Source organism: Bactrocera dorsalis, chromosome 2 (assembly GCF_023373825.1).
Source record: "Bactrocera dorsalis isolate Fly_Bdor chromosome 2, ASM2337382v1, whole genome shotgun sequence".
Taxonomy (NCBI): Eukaryota; Metazoa; Arthropoda; class Insecta; order Diptera; family Tephritidae; genus Bactrocera; species Bactrocera dorsalis.
The window spans coordinates 65,227,150-65,243,762 of record NC_064304.1 but is presented as its reverse complement, the minus strand read 5'-3'; the positions used below and the strand labels follow the sequence as shown (position 1 = coordinate 65,243,762).

Sequence of the window (16,613 nt, the reverse complement as noted above, 5' to 3'; positions counted from 1 at the left end):
ACCAGAAAACTTTAAATCTCCTACATACGCCAAATTTGAAAACTGCTTAGACCAGTATGAAGACACAAAAATTATGATCGCAGATCAACTGAAACTTATAAAGTCAATTGCACCTACTCCCCACAGTAGAGTAGAGTTACCACAATTGCAAGCCCAAGAGGCAACAGGCATTTATCTCAAAGTGCCAGCGTGCGATACAGAAATATTCCTTGAAGGTTATGAACAATGGCCGTCCTTCCGGGACAAGTTTACTGCCGTGTACATAAACCATCCAAAACTATCGCAAGCGCAAAAATTGTATCATCTCCGATACAAAACAAAAGGTCAAGCAGGCGTAATAGTAAAACAGTTCGCATTAAGTGATGACAATTTCAGTTTGGCTTGGGAAGCTCTGAAAGCCAGATATAAAAACAAAAGAATATTGGTTGACAAGCAAGTAACCATACTCATGAACTTGCCGAAAATTCAAAAAGAAACAAGTGAAGAATTCATAAAATTAGAATCCACTGTTTCAAATTGTTTGTCGGTTCTAACGACACAAAATGTTCCCACAGACAGTTGGGACCCTATTCTGGTAAACATATGCACCGCAGCATTACCAGAAAAATCATTACTTCTATGGAGCAATCGCTCTCATCAAGAAGAGACTGCCCAACGTGGCAGCAAATGAAAGATTTCTTAACTGCCCAATATGAAATTGCAGAAAGGGTAGATAAAAAAACAGTCAGAACTAAAAACGTTCAACCCGACCTAAACAGAAGCTTCAATAGACCCCAAGTCAATAACAACAACAATTTAAACAGAAGCTTTTTCAAAACACAAGCGTTCTCTTCTGAACAAAATAAATCCACGTCATGCGAACTTTGTACAGGAGGGCATAAGCTAAAAGCTTGCGAAAAATTTAAAAAATTGAATGTGAATGAAAGGAACAACTTTGTCAGGTCAAAAAGACTCTGCACAAACTGCTTGTCCCACTCACACAATGTCAATAATTGCGAAGACAAATTTAACTGCGTATATTGCCACAAAAGGCATCATTCTATGTTGCACATAAACAACTTTCCCAACTCATCTCAAAGTAGCGCTTTTTCAAAAAAAGCCACGGGTTTAGTTGCAACAGCAACCCACAGCAGTGGGTCTCCATCGAACATCGAGGAGAACTGTTCAAACTGAGAGCCTTAATAGACCAAGGCTCCCAACGATCCTTTATAGCGTCTAAGGCCCAAAATAAATTGAAATTGCCAACAAAACATGCCAACTATGAAATTACGGGAATGGGCGGAAGAGTAGTACAAAACTCTAACAAAATATGCCCCATTACCCTAATTTCCCCCCAAGCGGATAAGCGCATTCAAGCAAATGCTATTGTCTTACCGCAACTATTATTTTCCGAAAATCTGCCAATAGTCCACTACGCGACTTTAAATTAAAAACAGTAACCTTTGGCTTAAACTGTGCTCCATACTTAGCCATTCGTACACTCCACGAACTGGCAGGAATCACAAAGTCAGAATTTCCTCTGGCAACACAAGTGTTAAAAACACAGACGTATGTAGACGATATCTTGTCTGGGAGCTACAGCCTCTCACAAGCATACGAGTCCTTATCACAAGTGATAAAGGCCCTCAACACCGCAGGGTTTCCCCTAAAAAAGATCACAGCTAATCACCCAAATATCTTGAAAAATATACCAAACGACAATTTGTTGACTACTAATTTCCTTATATTCGAAAAGGAAAGTACAACAAAAACACTGGGCATTCAATGGAATGCGATATCGGACCAGTTTTCATACACGACTGAGTCCATATCCGCATTATCCGCCATTACAAAACGCCAAATTCTCTCCTCTGTGGCAACACTTTTCGACCCCGCAGGATGGCTTTCGTCAATTATGATACAAGCGAAAATCCTGGTTCAAGAATTATGGCTAGACGGAACTGACTGGGACGAACAAGTGAAACCTCTTCGCTTAGAAAGATGGTCCCAGTTTGCTAATAACCTAAAAGACATTTCGCAGATACAAATTCCACGGTGGGTAAACTATTCCCCCGAATACAAGGTGGAACTACACGGCTTCTGCGACGCCTCTGAAAAGGCATATTGTGCCACTATATATGTGCGCACCCAAAGCGATATTGCAACTACAAGCCACCTACTAGTGGCAAAAGCAAAAGTTGCGCCTCTAAAAACCATAAGTCTACCACGACTTGAACTCTGTGGCGCTCTGCTACTAGCAAAGCTCGTCTCCATGGTGCAGACCCACTTAAACATGGCAAAATATAAATTATACCTCTGGTCCGATTCCGAAATAGTTCTAGCCTGGTTAGAAAAACCACCACACGCGTGGAAAACATATATTTCTAACCAAACGTCTCAAATACTTGATCTAGTAGGATCAGCCACTTGGCGCCACGTAGCCAGTGCTGACAATCCTGCCGATCTTGGGACAAGAGGGTGCAAACCCCTTCATCTCGCCACCACCACCCTCTGGAGGAATGGCCCTCGATGGTTAATAGAATATCCCGATTCTTGGCCACAATCGCCAATGCGCAACATAATTGCCCCAGAAAGTCGAAAAATCGCCACTTATCACACAACAATGGATGATGCTGACATCCTTGAACGATTTTCATCGTTCCCACGAGCCCTCAGAGTAGTCGCCTATATTCTCAAATTCGTAGAGCGGCTCAAACTTAAGGTAAAGGGAGCAACTTGCCCCCAATGCGATACATTGACGCACCAAGACTTACAAAAAGCGAAGGTCACTCTTATCGCATCAACCCAAACGCGCTACTTCAGCCGCGACCTAGGGTTACTAAGAGAATCGAAGCCAATTGACAAAAAGAGCTCACTCTTAGTACTAAACCCATTTATAGACACGAAAGGTCTGCTTCGTGCAAACGGCCGGCTTGCTAATTCCAGCCTTACGTATAACGAACGCCATCCCATAATAATACCAGAGAAATCCTCATTTGCCACATTATTCATCAATTATATCCATATACTCATGTTACACGCCGAACATCGCCTCATGCAACATATGGTACGCCAAGAGTATTATGCTCCCCGCCTTAAGCCCCAAATCAAGAAGTGCATTTTCACGTGCAAGGTCTGCACTATGCACAAGCAGAAAATGAGAACGCAGATTATGGCAGCACTTCCACCGGAACGCTGTAACTTTGTTCTGCCTTTCACCACTACAGGTGTCGACTTTGCTGGCCCTTTTCAAATAAAGGCGTCCATGCTAAGGTCTCCCACCCTGATGAAAGGCTATGTGGCTGTCTTTGTCTGTTTTACAACAAAAGCAGTACACCTTGAGCTATGTTCCAATCTGACAAAGGAGGCATTCCTCGCGGCATTTGCTCGCTTCGTCGGACGACGTGGCTTTCCATCCAAAATCATGAGCGATAATGGTAAAACATTTATCGGAGCTCAATGAGCCACAGAGAAACAATTTGTGGATTTTATGAAAGAAGTCTCACCTGACATTATACAAAAATATGCTCCCCAAGGCATCAATTGGCAGTTTATCCCCCCAAGATTAGAATAAAACTGCATCAACACATTTTTCTAAGAAGTTTTTGTACTCTCACATCGAAGAAAACAGGGGGTGTATGTAGACTTTTGTCCGCCACTGTATGTACGACAGTGCAGTTGAGCCCATGAGGGCAGCACTCCTACCTACCTACCTAAATAGTTTATAGTTACATACATATGTATGTAAAAAGTTCTATGCATCACATATGGTTCATGCAATAGAAACAAAAATATCATCGCAGAAGTTAGGTGAATAAAAAATATTTATGTTGACAGACAAAGGGTTAACAAAAGTGTGTGTTGGTTTGCAATTTACATGTTATTTTAGCAGAGAACGTATATTTACAGAGAAGGTCCAACAACGGACAAGCGTGTGAACAGTCAAAAGCTAACAAAATGCGATGGGTGCATTTCACCACAGCTGGCTAAGAAGGAGAAACTTTAACAGTGGCGCGTGAACAGAGCAGAGCATTCAATGAAAATTATGCTCAGAAATATAACTACATTCTTATTACAGACGTATGTATGTTAGTCTTTTGGATATAATTATATACGTTTACATGCAATCATATTAATTGATATGATTATCATTTTGCATATTTTTCCGAATGCATGCAAAACTGCTAACATTCTAATAAAATTATGCTATTTTCAAAACTATATTTGTAGTTAATGTGCGAATAATAGTTATTTATTAAATATTTATAATGTTTGATAATATTATATAATTTCATATAAATATGTATGAATATGGTTGTATATACATACATATGCTATATATGTACATATGCATGTATAAGAGATACCCTAAAACACTTAATATTATATATTACAACAATATCATATGTAAATCACATTTCATCATTTAAATTTTCATATGCATCTAGATATTAGCACATAGTTACATACATATATACATACTTATGTAGGTAGAATTCAAATTCAAATCCTAATATCATTTATCAGTAAAAAGTGTGCGCGCACTGCTCGATATGTACATACATATGCATATGTGTACGACATTGCTGAACAAATAATGTATATACACACCAACATTCAAATATGCGTACACAAGTAAATATGTGCGTATGACATTCCCACACAAATAATGCATACACAACATACATACTTATATGAATTCATATGTAGATATGTCACCCGCAAAAAGTACAAATATTGTTCAATAATTCAAACACAACAATCGTCTAATGTAGCATCAGCAGCGTCACAAGTCAATATGGCAGCCGAATTTTGCGAAGCCTAAATGTAGTAAATTTTACAACAAAAACGATTTCATTCTTAACGCAGGGGCATATGCCGCAAGCGACCTCGCTTCATTCATATAAACAGACGCCGTAACATCTCCCCGAGTATGCCTTTGCCAACAAGCGTCTTTTCGCGACGATGGCAAAAGCTAAAAATCATAAATTGAACAACTTTCTGATGCTTCTTCACAGAAAGAAGTCAGAAAAGTGGCAACAACGGAGTTGTCGATTTATAATATTCAATTCTAAAATATTTTTCCGTAGCTCGCAAAAATCAGCGTCGATATGTAAGCAAGTTCATACATATGCATACATATTTACGCACGTTGGATGCCGAAGCTGTTACAGCGGCAAGGGAAGCGGTAACAATCGGCGATCGTTTGTTAGTTTCTTTCGCGTCTCGTCGCGTCAGTGCTTCGACAGATTGATGTGCTGAACACATAGAACGCGACAGACTGCAAGCGCCATCTGAATCTGATATTGAAATACACACATTCTTAAGGACACAGTTATTTAGACAGCTGCACAACTACATAACTGTGTCCATAAGAACGTGTGCATTTTAATATTTGACAGATGTCGCTTGCAGTCTGCCCCGCTCTATGTGTTCCGGGCGTGACTCTTTGAGTTTCGTCCATTGACAAGGGAGATGCGAAAAATGCGTGCGACACTTGTTATTATGAATGTATGTACATACATATGTATGTGGCTCACATTTGCTTTCGTAAACATACAAATGTGCCCGTGAAACGAAGATTTCGCATGAAGCAATAATTGTACACATTTACATACAAAGTTGTGGGTAGACAAATTTACAAACATTATGCGTATGTTTCTTTATGTTTACATCAGCGTTGTCCACGGCCTATGCGCACAATAGCGCACGGGCAGTGCCAGACACCTCACACCAACATGTCGCGACAAGTGTCCGTGAAAGCACGATTGTGCAACTGTATTCAACTTCGTAGGCAAGCAAAGCAGAATTTTGCGATCAGTTGACGCTAGAATAACCAACACAAGCTTAACGTGCACACAGTCACGTTTGGCTTGGTCTTTTAACAAGTTATGAAAACTTTTAAAGACCTGACCTGTAAATACGAGGGCTGTCCGATAAATAACCGACCTCAACGTGAAGCTAGCGGCACATCTGAAAAAAAAGTTTCTACTTCAAATTGTGCATATTATAATAGCTACTCGCCAATATTTCAGAAATTTATCTTGCGCAATTATCTGTTGACAGTCGTTTTTGTGAGTCTATTTCGGTGATTTCCCCAAAATGGAAAAAATTGAATATCGAGCTGTAATTAAATTTTTATTTTTGAGAGGCAATACGCCTTCACAAATCAAAGATGAGTTGGACTCTGTGTATGGTGACTCTGCACCACCGGTTTACCACCGTAAAATTTTGGGCAGCTGAATTTAAACGTGGTCGCAGGAGCTTGGAAGATGATGAACGTCCTGGGCGTCCAAAAACTGTAACCACTAACGATAACATCGCTAAAGTTCATCAATTGGTACTAGACGACCGCCGGATTAAAGTTAGGGAAATAGCTGGGATTATGAAGATGTCAAAAGAAACTGTTTGTCACATATTAAACCAAGATTTGGGCATGAGAAAGCTGTCCGCGCGTTGGGTGCCGCGTTTGCTTACGCTAGACCACAAACGTGCGCGCATGAACATTTCCAGCGCTCTGTTGGCTCAGTTTAGAGGCAATAAGACCGAGTTTTAGCGCCGATTGATAACTGTAGACGAAACTTGGATTCATCATTATACGCCCGAAACAAAAAACCAATCTAAACAGTGGATTGAAAAGGGGGAACCAGCCCCAAAAAAACCTAAAGCTGTGTATTCGGCTGGGAAAGTGATGGCGAGTGTTTTTTGGGACAGCCATGGAATTATTTTTATCGACTATCTTGAAAAAGGAAAAACTATAACAGGAGCATACTACGCATCATTATTGGACAAGCTAAAGGAAGAAATTTCGAAAAATCGGCCACATTTGCAAAAAAAGAAAGTCTTGTTCCACCAAGACAACGCACCATCTCACACCTCAACAGTCGCCATGGCGAAAATCCACGAATTGCGGTTCGAACTGCTCCATCCACCTTATTCCATCTAGCACCAAGCGACTTTTTTTTGTTTCCTCAACTTAAAACTGCGCTCGGCGTCCAGAGATTTTCGTCAAATGAGGAGGCAATCTCTTTCGTGAACTCGTATTTTGCAGACAAAGACGCCAAGTACTATTTGGAAGGGTGGGAGAGATGGGAGCATCGCTGGGAGAAATGTGTGGAGTTACAAGGAGACTATGTAGAAAAATAAAAAAAAAAATTTTGAAAAAGTCGCGTGCATCATGGTTATGTCGGTTATTTATCGGACAGCCCTCGTAAATATGTATGTATGTATATATCTTATCGAACCTACATTAATTAAAGATTTACATACATACATAGGTAACAATGCATGTATGACTTTATTATATATTTCCAAAGATTTTAAGGAATTCATCATGAAATTGATCAATTTGTACGTACATACATGCTTCTGTGCTTTGATATAAAATATGTATATAGAAAATATACATACATACATATGTATGTACATATATAAATTATATGCAGTCGTTTGCGCATTGTAAATATACGAATCTGTGAGCGTACATTTCTAAACATTGAAATTAAGATATTTTTTCCCATTGGGTCTACCAACTACTCAGTTCTGTTATTGTCGTGCCTCTGATGTTAAGTGGTGAAATGCGCTAATAATTTTCTGTGGTCATCCAAAACAGTAAATATCCCAAAATTGAAATATCCCTAAATTTTTGATATCGTGAACCTTCTCTATAAATATACGTTCTCTGATTTTAGAGTTTCTCTTAGTTAATTTTACCTATTTCATAATAATGACGGCACATAAATATAATAATTTTTATGCATTGAAAGCTCTACTACTTGATAAAAGCACTTAACAACGAGCTTTGGAAACTGCTTCATCGTATATTAGTGTTGTAAACGAATACTTTCCACAAAAATATGTTCACTATAATAGTGTAATTATACATATGCGCAGTGGTTCTTAGTTTATTTGATACAACACTCTTTTGAAACTACAAATTAAAGAATTATAAAAATTGCGCTTTACATTTTCAAATTCTAAAATAATTTAAGACGTAATATACAATATACAATTTATTAATCGCGTTGGTTCAATAGAAGCTAATTTCAATTGCACGGCAAAGGGTATTCGATAAAGAGTCTGCGAGTAAGAATTTTGTGCGCTGAAGTACAGAAAACGTCAAGATGCAGATGAGTCACAAAATTTATATGTATGCTGAAAAAATAATGCGAATCTTATAGCGACTGCTAAATATAGCATAAGCCGCAAGTCACTTATTTGACCCTCCTTATATTTACAAAACTAAATGAGTATAACTTTTTAACTAAAAAAGATAGGGAAAAAATGAGAACGCATGTTTTTTAGTGGATATTAAAGGAATAACAGAGCGCTTAAATTTTATTATATGAACAAAGGGTTTCATAATTATTTAGGGTTTTTACATAGTCTCATAAAGTTATAAGTTATAACGATTCGAAAACATACACAACAATTTTTTTAAACAAGTGTAAAAATTTATAATTTTACGATTTTACGATGCTTTACGACGTGTTGTGAGTACCCCAATTATAATTAAAGAAAAATACTGATATTCTAAATGTCACAGCCTATAACAAAAGATTAACAAAATTTTAATATTTTGTGTGACGCCCCTTCTAGTCTACAAGTATGACCGTTTTTAGGCGCTTTGGCATAGATTCCACCACCTTTTTTTTGGTTTTTGGAGGTATTTTTGTTAGAGATCTGTCGTTTCCGAATATTGATATCCAAAATGGACCAGAGGTTTTCAATGAAATTTAGGTCGGATGATTGTGCCGTGGTTTCTTCACATAGGGACAATTGTAAATTAGCCAAGTTTGAACTATACCCGAAGTATGTTTGGGATCGTTGTCTTGGTAAAATTGTCCTTTACTCCTATATCCTTGGCGCTTTGAATCAAATTATCCTTCAGGATATTTAAATAAAGCATTTTGTTTATTGTTGACTCTATGAACCGGAGCCTTCCAACACCTACATCCGACATACAGGCCCACACCATTACATAGCCACCGCCATGCTTCAGAGTCGGCTTTTGGTGCCTGTCTTGGTTGAAGCTCTGTATTGGGCTTCTTTCACACATACGAACGTCCCAAAAATATTGAATTTGGACTCATCAGCAAAAGTAACATCATTTCAGAATCCTGGATCCTTTTTTTATGTGTTCCTTTGAGAACATCAAGCGGTTGTCTCTATTTTTTATTAATGAGCGGCTTCTTGTGAGTAACTCAGCCATAAAAATCATGTTCTTCTAAAACTCATCGGATGGTTTTCATACAAAATGTTTTGCCGGTTATGTCCTACATCGCTCTGGCTAGTTTTACGGCCGAAAATCTTGGGTCTTTTTTTAATTTTTTGCACAATATAACGTTTATCAGTATCATAAAAAACCTTATTCTGCTCTTTTTCTATGCAGTTTTCAAAAACGAATCTGTAGATGATGGCTTTCACAGTATCATCTGCTATATGTACAATTTTTAAAATTTCTTGCCGAGAGTTTTTGTGATTATGGACCAATTCTCGTTGTTCGATCGTTATATGCTTTCCGATGGTTGTAACACGTGCATTCTTGACAAAATTCAATCAAAAGTAAAAATTCTATTAAACAAAACAAGAACCGTTTGGCAAAGCTTCTTGGAATAGAAGCTGTGCATTAAATGCACTGTCTCAAATAAGCCGTGACTTTGAAAATATCAGTATTTTTCTTTTAAGTTGAATAATTGTGAAACCTTTTGTTAATTTAATAAAATTTAAGCGCTTTGTTATTCCATTGATATCCACTAAACAACATGTGTTTTTAGTTAAAAAAAACGTTAACTTCGGCTGCAAAGAAGCTAATATACCCTTCACAGGTGAATTTCTTTTGGTAACTATGTGTTCAGTTTGTATGGAAGCTATATACTATAATTAACCGCAGCTTGTTGAAGAGAAAATGACGTTTGCAAATTTTCAAAACGATATCTTAAAAACTGAGGGAGTAGTTCGTATATATAGTATACAGACAGACGGGCATGGCTAAATCGACTCAGCTCAACATACTGATCATTTATACTTGTATATACATATACTTTATAGGGTCTCCGACGCTTCCTCCTGGGTGTTACAAACTTCGTGGCAAACTTAATATACCCTGTTCAGGGTATAAAAATATACTAATTTATTTAAAATAATAATAATAGTTGGGTCAGATAAGCTGCCACTGCATGGTTCACGCCTTAGAAGTGGAAAGTTAGGTGAATAAAAAATATGAACTGTGTTAATAGACACAGGGTTAACAAAAGTGTTTACATGTTAAGCATTGAAAGCTCTTCTACTTGATAAAAGCAGTTAACAACGAGCTTTGGAAACTGCTTCATCGTATATTAGTGTTGTAAATGAATGCTTTCCACAAAAATATGTTCACTATAATAGTGTAATTATACATATGCGCAGTGGTTCTTAGTTTATTTGATACAACACTCTTTTGAAACTACAAATTAAAGAATTATAAAAATTGCGCTTTATATTTTCAAATTCTAAAATAACTTAAGACGTAATATACAATATACAGTTTATCAATCGCGTTGGTTCAATAGAAGATAATTGCAATTGCACGGCAAAAGGTATTCGATAAAGAGTCTGCGAGTAAGAATTTTGTGTGCTGAAGTACAGACAACGTCAAGATGCAGATGAGTCACAATTGGATCGGACAGTATGTCCGCCTTACGAAATATATATGCTCGAAAAATAATGCGAATCTTATAACGACTGCTAAACAAAGCTGCAGCCACAAGTTGCGTGAGAAATCGGATGTTAATTAAAAAATAACTAGATAAAATTGTTAACCTCAACGTACCCTAAAACAATTTTGTACAGAGATAAAGATCATTTAAACAGGAAAAATATAATAATTTGTTTTACCGTTCTTAGTTTTAAAATGAGCTGTGTCATAAAAGCCATGAGCTTTTCTATTTCAATATTGTCAATTTAATAGTATATAAAATAAATACAGCTCTTTCTTTTAACTAATTATCAACCACACTACTAAATTATAACATAAGTTGTTATTTATATTTCTGGCCTAATAATGAAAATAGGAATTTTTATCAACGAAAATTGTTTTTTTTTTTCTTCGTTGGATTTGGCTCGTCTTGCAAGACCCACACGGTCGATTGCTGTGTTGTTTCGGGCTCATACGCATAGATCCATGATTCGTCACCTGTCACAATCTTATAAACGTCTTTTGAAGCACCGCGATCGTATTTTTTCAGCATTTCTTTACACCAATCCACACGAGCCTTTTTTTGAGCGATTGTCAAATTGTGCGGGATCCAACGAGAACAAACATTTTTTACGGCCAGGTGTTCATGCAATATCGAATGTATGCTGGTGGGAGAAATGCATAGGCATGCCTCTATCTGAAGGTATGTTACATGACGGTCTTGCATTATCAGTTCACGTACGTCATCGATGTTTTCTGGCACAACGGCTGTTTTTGGACGACCTTCACGGAATTCGTCTTTGAGCGAGCGTCGGCCACGATTGAATTCGTTGTAACAGTTTTTCACAGTGCTTTAGGATGGTGCTTCATAGCCATACAAAGATTTTAGTTCATCGATGCATCTTGTCGTGATAATCCACGTCGAAAGTTGTGAAAAATGATCGCACGAAAATGTTCGCGAGTTAATTCCATTTTTTGGCCGAGATGAATTTTTTAATTCCCTGTAAATAAAACAATTCAAGATTAAATGACAAAACGTTCTGAGTGATGTTATGCTAAAAAATGTCAAACTTTCTAATGGAAATGTCAGATTGCACCTGGCAACACTAAGTGTTGCCTAGTCCGGAAATATATATAGCAGCCTATGTATTGACAAGGAACGTATTGATATTGTCACAGGTACTGTATCTAGACAGCTATGTATCACTTTACACAAGTAAATAAATAAGTAGAGTAAATATTAACATATTACGTGAAGACATCATTTGGCGGTAATAAAAATTATAATTTATTTGTTTTATTAAAGGATTCTAATGTGATTTACCAAAGTATAAAGTAAATCGTGTTCATGACAACATTTGGTTTAATCTTTTTGTGACACAGTTGGAAGTTAATCGATTTTGAACACTATTGGTGCTTGTATGTCATCTACAGAAAATATTAATAACTCAACCAAGAGTGCTTTGCTGCAAAACCAAATGTCGGTTGTTGGCAGTCATACGCCGAAAAGTGAAGACACTGATGCTCTCGAAGGTACTAACATTAGTAATACCACCAAGTATAAGGTATGTAGAAACAATATGGATAATTACCCAAGTAACTAAAATTTCTAGACTAATCATGAAGATGCAAAACAAAAGTTTATGGAATTTGATGGAAACAAAAATTGGTAGTACTCTTGTTGAATCCGAACTTCTCATACTTTCGCAAATATTTAACACAAATCCCTTTATTCGTCATGTTATTACCTCAATATAGTTTCTACCAATCCTTACCGCTGGTGGGGGGCAATGATAGACTTTTATTCAGGGAGAACTTATTCATTCTGATTTTATTTTGTATTTTCCTTGCTTATATACATATTTTAAAACTATCTTAAAAAACTAAATATATGTGTATGTGTGTATGTTTTTATGTATTGCAGCACATTGTTTATTGCTGCTTGACATGGGGTTGTTTTCAAGTGTACAATTTAATACATGTGTGTGTGTTTAATCTTATCTCTTCTGTAAATTTATGACTTGTGTACCATGCATTTAATTATTGTATATATGTATACGAGGTGTGTTCAAAAAGTATCGCGAATTTTGTGTTTTTTCAAAAATTATTTATTTATTCATGAATATCCATTTTGTCCCCTTCAAAGTAATCCACATGAGATATTATACACTTGTGCCAACGATTTTTCCAATCTTCGAAGCACTTCAAAAAATCATTTTTTTTATCTTCTTCAGCTCGTCCTTCGATGCCGTCTTTATCTCGTCAAGAGAAGCGTAACGTCGTCCTTTCATAGGCCTCTTCAGTTTAGGGAACAAGAAAAAGTGACAGGGGCCAGATCTGGAGAATACGGTGGCTGCGGCATCATAAGTGTGTGGTTTTTGGCCAAAAAGTCGCGCACAAGCAACGATGTGTGAGCAGGGGCGTTATCGTGGCGCAAAAGCCAATTTTTGTTCTTCCACAAATCCGGGCGTTTCTGGCGGATTGCTTCGCGCAAATTGTGCATAACTTGCAGGTAATATTCCTTATTGACCGTTCTTTCCTGTGGCAAGAACTAATGATGCACCACACCCCTGCAATCGAAGAAAACTGTCAGTTACGATTCGCGATACTTTTCGAACACACCTCGTAAGTATGCATGTTCAATGCTATTTGAACATATTTCCGAGGAAAAGAAATGATTACTTAAATTAGTAGGCTGTATTTTTTATGTTATTAATATTCTATCAGTTGGGAATATTGACAATGATCCTATCAGCATGATTCGCTTTATATTTATAACGGAAATATAGTATTAAAAGGCATAATATTACAATTACTACTAACACTAAAGATACATGTCCGCTATGGTTTCTTAAATTTAACTCTCTTAATTTTAATTCGTTGTTGCTGATTTTGTCAATGTCTTCTCGTAGCTTTCTCTGCTCTTCGTTGTCGTCTATTCTACTTATTTGAAGAGTAGTTATATGGTCCTCCGCTATTTCCTTTATAGTTGTCACGATCGGGTCCAACGTCGGATTGATGTCGCTCTGAATTTTAAATATTTGCATGCCGATTAGGGGCCATCCATAAATTACGTCACACGACTTTAAGGACTTTTTAACCCCTCCCCCCTCCTTGTCACAAGTTGTCACATTTTGAACTAGTCCCTCCCTTTCGTGACGTCCCACATTTTCCATTTTATAGATTTATCAAAAAATAAAAAAAACAGGTTATTCTCTTTATTCTTATATTTATTGAATAATCTTTAATAATCCACATAAATACTTCTTGATGCAACGTCTGCTGGGTTGTCTTTAGAGCTTACATGTTTCTACTTCACTTTAGAAGTAAGCATTTTGATGTCTTCAATTCGATTTCTTATAAATTTGTCTTTAGTTTTTGAATTTTCAATCCAGCTTAGAGTTATAGTTGAATCACTCCATACATAGATTGCTTGACATATGCTAATTGTTTTTATCACTTTACTGATCAATTTAGCTAACAAGTGTGTGTTCGGAATTGTTTTTCGATTTTTTAGGGAGTTTACTTTCGTTTTTGCTGTTAAAAGTTTAACATTGATACCCTGATTTATGTACATGAACACTCCTTTTTGTAATAATTTTTGAATTTTTCAAATTAATTTTGTATTGAAATTGATCTTCCTGTGGATCCCAATGCAGTCCAAGTGTTTTTACAGCTTAATTTTCCTTTATTTGTATGACTTCATTCTTTCCAGTATTAGATATGTTATTGGTAATGCTGTTTTGATTTGATAACCACTTCCTGAGATGAAATCCAAATTCCTGAAGATGTTTGCTGATGTTTCATTGGATATATTCACATTCTTCTACTGAATTTGCACCGGTCATAAGATCATCCATGTAGAAGTCTTCTTTAATTATTTTTTGTAACTTTTCATTGGACACTTATTAGCGATTTCAATTAATGTACGCACTGCTAGATATGGTGCTGATGCGGTCCCGTATGTTACTATTGTTAGTTTATATTCATCTATTTGTTCACGCCATACAATCCTGTGATATTCCTGATCCTTTTTAGCTATTTTAATTTGCGTGAACATTTTTTCAACATCAGCGGTGATGACAACTTCGCAAAGCCTCCATTTAAGTATGATATCGAATATGTTTCTTTGTAATTTGAGTCCAGTACACATGATATCATAAAGACTTCTACCATTGGATTTTTTTGCTAATGCATCAAATACCACTCGAAGTTTTGTTGTTATTAGTTACTTGTTATCGGGGAATACAAACCACTGTCGCACTAAGTACCTTTGATTAACATAAAAATGCACATGATAATCAAGTTTACGAGTACAACATTTATTCGTGGTTCATCAGGAATAGTCAAAAGAAATTATAAGTACACTCGTATATATGTATAAAATCATATGAATATAAAATTGATGACCAGATCAACGGCGATCAGACGGCGATCCGATTTTTGTGTGGATGCGGTAGCGAAGCGGACCGGGTGATGACGACGGGGCGCAATGTGTCAGCGAATGTGTGTATGACGAAAGTTTAGAACGAATTATCGTGCGGCTTGTGGAGATCGAATTGTGTTTAAAGTTGTCAACGCGGCGTAGTATAGATGTGCGAACTGTATGTGACGAATTGCTGGCACGAATGTTTTGAATCTGCTCAGGAGACCATCCTTTATGCTGAGTGGGTGGATGTACAAGTGTGGTGAGTTGTCTTGTGTGCGAGTGTGGTGTCGTCAAGTATTAGTGTGTGCTAGTTTTTCCGGTTAAAGTGGGGGGATGCTTAACTCATTTAAACAGTTATATTATTTTCTCGAATAACATCTTGATGAGGTAAATAATATTTACCTTTTTGTTTATCATCAACTTTTCTCATATAACCAAGGTCTCTATATTCTTTGATGAATTTGCTGTATTCTTCTTTGAGTTTACTGTTGCTCTTGAATTTGTTTTCCAATGATATTTGACGCGCTACTGCTTTCTTACGCGATTCTCCTAATTCCTTATCTTTTTAGAATGAAATTTCCACAATAAATCTGCCATCTGCATCTCTTTTGGTAGTTTCTTCGTACTGCTTTAAGGTGGTGTCATCTTCTTGTATATCGTCATCAGTTGAAATGTCTTCGATTTCCCAAAATCGTTCCAAATTAGTTACCGCTGTCGTTATTTTGCCAGTAACTTTTTCTTTAATTATGCCAGATAATATCCAGCCGAATTTCGTCGCTTGGCCAAGAACACCGTGATCTTTTTTAATTCCGCTTTCAATTATACTGCTGAATATATCTCCTCCAATTACCATATAAATTCTGTCTGATTTGTTGAATAACGGATCAGCAAAAGTATAATTTTTCCATATTTTAAACTTGTAATTAAATGAGATATCCGGTTGTGCGATGGTTAGAACTGGTAAAACTATCTGTGCTGCTTCTTCGGATATTGTAGTTATTTATGATCATTGATCTATAAGTGCGCGTAGCAATATATATTCTCCACTTGCTGTCTTTGCTCTTATTTTGAGCTGTAGCTAGTATAACTACTTTTGAGCTATTTGTTGTGGACATAACTTTTTTGCTCTCTGTACACTAAACTCACCTTTTAGGCCACTCACACTTTCCTTTAAAAAAGCCAAAATGCACCAATTCCGAAAATCATTATAAAGCCGTTTATTTGTTGCGAAATTCACTTCAAAATTGTTACAAAATTAGTTTTAAACAGTAGTTTAAAACTTTAAATATATAAATTATATATAAAATGATCAAAGGTAATTATACTCGTATAGTAAATGGAAAATAGCCGGTTTTAGAAACGTTAAATATATATATACAGGCGGGTAATTAGCGGAAAGAACCGGTATGCTTCGAAAGCGGAGCAGTTGCCTGATCGACGTCGTATCGACAAAAGGTGCGCTAGATCCTTTCTCTTTTCCGTTTGTTCTAATTGGACTGCAGAATGTCATCTCGTTTGGGTGCATGTGCG

General features: G+C 36.7%; 1 protein-coding gene and 1 long non-coding RNA gene across 15 annotated transcripts in view; one reads left to right on the top strand and one right to left on the bottom strand.

Annotated features, from left to right (window-relative positions):
* The first annotated feature begins 10,370 nt into the window (after positions 1 to 10,370).
* LOC105233125 (endothelin-converting enzyme 2) overlaps positions 10,371 to 16,613 on the top strand; it is a 789,700-nt gene continuing 783,457 nt past the window's right edge. For 6 of the 14 annotated variants that reach the window (XM_049449945.1, XM_049449944.1, XM_049449943.1 and 3 more), the window contains exons 1-2: positions 11,591 to 11,925; positions 12,038 to 12,219. In XM_049449945.1, the coding sequence (XP_049305902.1) occupies positions 12,076 to 12,219 (144 nt within the window). In that variant the 5' untranslated portion in view covers positions 11,591 to 11,925; positions 12,038 to 12,075. Of the gene's footprint in view, positions 10,557 to 11,552; positions 11,926 to 11,960; positions 12,220 to 16,613 lie in introns of those variants that run through there. The other 8 variants (XM_049449935.1, XM_049449934.1, XM_049449940.1 and 5 more) reach the window with 8 other exon arrangements.
* On the bottom strand, positions 10,898 to 12,482 carry LOC125776800 (uncharacterized). The gene is made up of 2 exons (XR_007421972.1): positions 12,403 to 12,482; positions 10,898 to 11,655 (listed from the first exon to the last, which is right to left on the bottom strand). It is a non-coding gene; the product is annotated as an uncharacterized LOC125776800 (long non-coding RNA).